Source organism: Gadus chalcogrammus, chromosome 17 (assembly GCF_026213295.1).
Source record: "Gadus chalcogrammus isolate NIFS_2021 chromosome 17, NIFS_Gcha_1.0, whole genome shotgun sequence".
In the NCBI taxonomy this organism is placed as follows: Eukaryota; Metazoa; Chordata; class Actinopteri; order Gadiformes; family Gadidae; genus Gadus; species Gadus chalcogrammus.
Window position 1 is genome coordinate 12,042,805 of NC_079428.1, and position 5,000 is coordinate 12,047,804.

The 5,000-nt window shown below is 49.3% G+C and overlaps 1 protein-coding gene across 1 annotated transcript in view; it reads left to right on the forward strand.

Moving 5' to 3' along the window:
- LOC130370485 (dysferlin-like) overlaps nucleotides 1-5,000 on the forward strand; it is a 19,687-nt gene that overhangs the window by 13,430 nt on the left and 1,257 nt on the right. Inside the window, exons 21-28 of the mRNA XM_056576233.1 lie at nucleotides 754-957; nucleotides 1,104-1,192; nucleotides 1,381-1,476; nucleotides 2,059-2,200; nucleotides 2,592-2,691; nucleotides 3,301-3,473; nucleotides 3,745-3,854; nucleotides 4,406-4,553. Of these exons, the coding sequence (XP_056432208.1) occupies nucleotides 754-957; nucleotides 1,104-1,192; nucleotides 1,381-1,476; nucleotides 2,059-2,200; nucleotides 2,592-2,691; nucleotides 3,301-3,473; nucleotides 3,745-3,854; nucleotides 4,406-4,553 (1,062 nt within the window). The remainder of the gene's footprint in view (nucleotides 1-753; nucleotides 958-1,103; nucleotides 1,193-1,380; nucleotides 1,477-2,058; nucleotides 2,201-2,591; nucleotides 2,692-3,300; nucleotides 3,474-3,744; nucleotides 3,855-4,405; nucleotides 4,554-5,000) is intronic.

The window sequence follows — 5,000 nt, forward strand, 5'->3', positions numbered from 1 at the left end:
ATACACGTGCATTAAACACAAATATGTTCCATGGCCGGTGCACTGCAAGGTCAAAGTTGTCGTTTTCTGGTGATTTACAGAATGAGTCAAATTGTGTGTGTGTCTGTGTCTGTGCATGTGTGTGCACGTGTGTCAACATTGTGGTCGTCTCTTGGTTAGCCAGGAATGCCGGCGTTCTCTCTTTCCACGGTTGCCGCGGTTACCCCGCTTCAACCTCCCGTCCATCAAAGGGGTTTGCTAATTGTCCGAGTCCTCCCTCCTGGCTGCTCCTCACCCTCTTCTTCTCTTCCCCTCTTCTCCTCTTCCTCATCCCCCTCTTCTCTCCTCCTATTCTCCACCTAGCCCTCTGGTCCCTCCACACTCTCTCCTCGTTTGCTCTCCTCCTTGTCTCCTCTCTCTCTCCTTTCCTTCCCTCTCCTACCCTCTTCTCCCTTCTCCTCTCCTCTCCTCCACTCCCTTCTCCTCTCCTCTCCTCCACCCTGTCCTCCCCCTCATCCTCTCCTTCCCCTTCTCCTCTCCCCTCCTCTCACCTCTCCTCTCCTCTGCTGTGATGGCGTGTTGAGTTAACAGCAGTCTATGGCGTACGTCTTTCTAAGAACTGTTATTAATAGTAAAACAGCAAAGGAGACAGTAAGTACAGACTGCATGAGATGCAAGACCATGACATATTTCCAATATTACACGTGTGTGTGTGTGTGTGTGTGTGTGTGTGTGTGTGTGTGTGTGTGTGTGTGTGTGTGTGTGTGTGTGTGTGTGTGTGTGTGTGTGTGTGTGTGTGTGTGTGTGTGTGTGTGTGAGTGTGTGTGTGTGTTTCCAGATGATGGTAAGCCTCTGAACCCCCACCTCGGACCCCTGATGGAGAGACTGTCTCTCCTCATCCTGAGGGGCCTGGGTTTGATTCCCGAACACGTTGAGACCAGACCACTGTACAGCCCTCTGCAGCCAGAGATACAGCAGGTACGCACGCACACGCACGCACGTACGCACGCACGCACACAGGCGCACGCGCGCACACACACCTTGCCCTATCTGTTGTTTTTGGTCTGGGTTTTGGTGGACTGTCTGGATCTGTAACGTGATTGGCTGTTGCTGCTGTCTGTCAGGGGAGGCTGATGATGTGGGTGGATGTGTTCCCCAAGTCCCTCGGACCCCCTGGACCGCCGTTCAACATCACCCAGCGCAAAGCCAAAAAGTAAGACACACACACACCTGCACCCACCCACCGACACACGCACCCACACATACGCACACGCACGCACGCACACACACACACACACACACACACACACACACACACACACACACACACACACACACACACACACACACACACACACACACACACACACACAGGTGTTAACAATGTGGTGTGTATTGTAGGTTCTTTCTGCGCTGCATCATCTGGAACACCGTTGACGTCATCCTGGACGACGTCAGCATCAGTGGAGAGAAGATGAGTGACATCTATGTCAAGGGGTCAGTTATTAGTCGACTTTGCCACTTGAATCGTCTATTCATATGTCGAATATTATGAGTTCATATTTATTTTCTCAAGTGAATGCATTACGCTTCCATACATGCCGCTGTCTGACCAATGAAATAGTGTCGGACAGGGGGCGTGTTAAGCCCACGCGCGCTTTAGTAAAGCTTGCCTGAGAATTACTTAAAGCGGGCGTGAAAGGACATCTCTGGGTTTAACCATTGTCGGAAAGGTTTGGGATAATGTTGATACGCAACAAAGATATATAACATAGGTCTAAACATTTATTTATGTTTGAATGCAGATTTGAAACATACTTTTGGTTTGATTAAGCGCTGTTACACGAGATAGCGTGCTTTACCTTCAGTATTGGCACCACAGAGTCTGAAGTCCGTCCTTCTAAAGACTGTTATTAATGGTAAAACAGTAAAGAAAAAGAGTAAAGAACAGTAAGTACAGACTGCATGCCAGGTACCAACATTACATACAGTATTTACAATATTACAAGGGTGTGTGTGTTTCTTTGTGTGTGTGTGTTTTGGTGGGTCTGTGTGTGTGTGTGTGTGTGTGTGTTTCAGGTGGCTTCACGGGCACGAGCACAACAAGCAGAAAACAGACGTGCACTACCGCTCGCTGGGAGGAGAAGGAAACTTCAACTACCGACTCCTCTTCCCCTTCCACTACCTGCCCGCTGAGCAGCTCTGCTCTGTCGATAGGAAGGTAGGAGGGGGAGGAGGGAGGGAGGGAGGGAGGGAGAGAAGGAGGCTGGAGAGTGGGTTTGGGAGAGGCGAGGCTGAAATTAAAGGCAGGGGAGACGCAAGCATGTCTAGAGGTTAAATGTTAATATTTATCAACCAGGAAACACACAAACACACACACACACACACACACACACACACACACACACACACACACACACACACACACACACACACACACACACACACACACACACTTACTCACGTCCTTACTCACCCACTCACACACACTTGCACACTTACACATGGATGGGTCGTTCTGCCCAACCGTTCGTCCATCTGACTGTCTGTCCATCTGTCTGACTGTCTGTCCATCTGTCTGACTGTCTGTCCATCTGTCTGTCTGTCTGTAGGAACACTTCTGGAGTGTGGATAAGACGGAGAAGAAGATTGCTCCTAAACTCACCATCCAGATCTGGGACAATGACAAGTTCTCCTTTGACGATTACCTTGGTAACAACCTGTGTCTGTCTGTGTGTGTGTGTGTGTGTGTGTGTCTGTGTCTGTGTCTGTGTCTGTGTCTGTGTCTGTGTGTCTGTGTCTGTGTCTGTGTCTGTGTCTGTGTCTGTGTCTGTGTCTGTGTCTGTGTCTGTGTGTGTGTGTGTGTGTGTGTGTGTGTGTGTGTGTGTGTGTGTGTGCGTGTGTGTGTGTCCGAGATGCTAAGTCTCTAACATGCAAATGTGCTACATGGTGTGTTCGAGATGCCTCATACACCATCTGCCAAAGTTGAAAAGTAGGAAATCTCCTAACTTTCTTGCGGCATTTCATCGAGGCCCACTCCGTTTTGGTCAGCCTCTATGTTCTTTGCATTTCTGCCACATTGGTCGTTTTAAAGTCGATTTTAAATGCTCTTACATACTTGATTACATTGCTGCTAATCTGGTCACCAATTAACACATTGGTCGGTCTTGCTGTGCGTGCAATACGATGTAATGTTTTGTCTTTTGTTCCGAGCTTGTTTGCCAAAGAGGCTTATGTGGCAAACAAAGACAAAGGGGAACGTTAACCTGCCGACATGCCGACGTAGCAACATGCTAACCCGCCGTGCCTCGCGGGCCTTAGGTCACCTGGAGATGGACCTGAACAGCATGCTGCGGCCGGCCAAGAGCTCGGTGAAGTGCGGGCTGGAGATGCTGCAGCAGACCGCCGACCAACGCGTCTCGCTGTTCCAGCAGAAGAGCGTGAAGGGCTGGTGGCCGTGCAGCTGCCAGCTCAACGGGGCGACCACACTCGCTGTGAGAACACACACAGATACACACACACACACACACATATATACATAGACTGTATATGTATACAGTCATACACATATATCTACACATTCATGTACAAATGTGTTTTATTTTACCATTATTTAACACATTTAAGTTTAGATGTTTCACAAGGGTGACCTGGCCAAGAGGGTACCACAGCAGGACATAGAATACAACATAAAAGAGTGTCTGTCTCTCTCTCTCTCTCTCTCTCTCTCTTCCCCCCCCCTCCCTCTCCCTCCCTCCCCCCCAGGGGAAGGTGGAGATGTCTCTGGAGGTGGTGTCAGAGGAGGAGCAGGAGGAGCGACCGGCAGGCGTGGGGAGAGACGAGCCCAACATGAACCCCCACCTGGAGGAGCCCAAGTCAGTTTCTCACACTCATACAGCCGCACACACACACACACACACCCACACACACACTCAGACACACACACACACACACACACACACACACACACACACACACACACACACACACACACACACACACACACACACACACACACACACACACACACACACACACACACATCTTCAAACACGTACACACGCACACAGCCACACACATGCACAAACACATAGGCACAAAGAGACAGACAGACAGACAGACAGACAGACAGACAGACAGACAGACAGACAGACAGACAGAGACACACACACACACACACACACACACACACACACACACACACACACACACACTTCCTCTTTATCCTCCTCCTCCTCCTCTTCCTCTTCCTCCTCCTCCTCCTCCTCCTCCCCCCCTGTCTCCTCCTCCTCCTCCTCCTCCCCTGTCTCCTCCTCCCCTGTCTCCTCCTCCTCCTCCTCCTCACATCCTCCTCCTCCTCCTCCTCCTCCTCCTCCTCCTCCCCTGTCTCCTCCTCCTCTTCCTCCTCCTCCTCCTCCTCCTGCAGGCGTCCAGACACCTCCTTCCTGTGGTTCTCCTCTCCCTATAAGACCATGCGCTTCATCCTGTGGACGAGGTTCAAGTGGTTCATCCTCCTCTTCATCATCCTCTTCCTCGTCTTCCTCTTCTTCGGTGTCTTCCTCTACTCCTTCCCCGTAAGTGCCTTTATTGGCCAAAGCACAAGCAGTAAAATAGGGAACAAAAATAACTCATGGAAATGCATAATAAAGACGTAATGGTGTTAAAAAACACAGACAAAAATCGAACAATGTACAGACTGTAGAAAACTATCAGAAAAGTCTCTTAGTCTGTTTTCTTGCACTGTTTAAGCAGTCCCTCAAGTTAATATTGGCTTGTATACTATTCTTTTGTATTTTGTATATTGTTTACCTGCATATATATTTTTAGCATTTTATACTTTTGCACTTTTATAACTCTAATTCTATTGTGGTGGTGTGTGGCTGGCGTTTGCTGCTGCTGGAAGTGCAATTTCCTGAGGGAACCTTCCCGAGGGATTAATAAAGTTCCTATCTTTATGTCTATCTATCTATCTACTACGTGCATAGAGGGTTGTTCTTCAGACGGACTAACCTCGGTCTCCT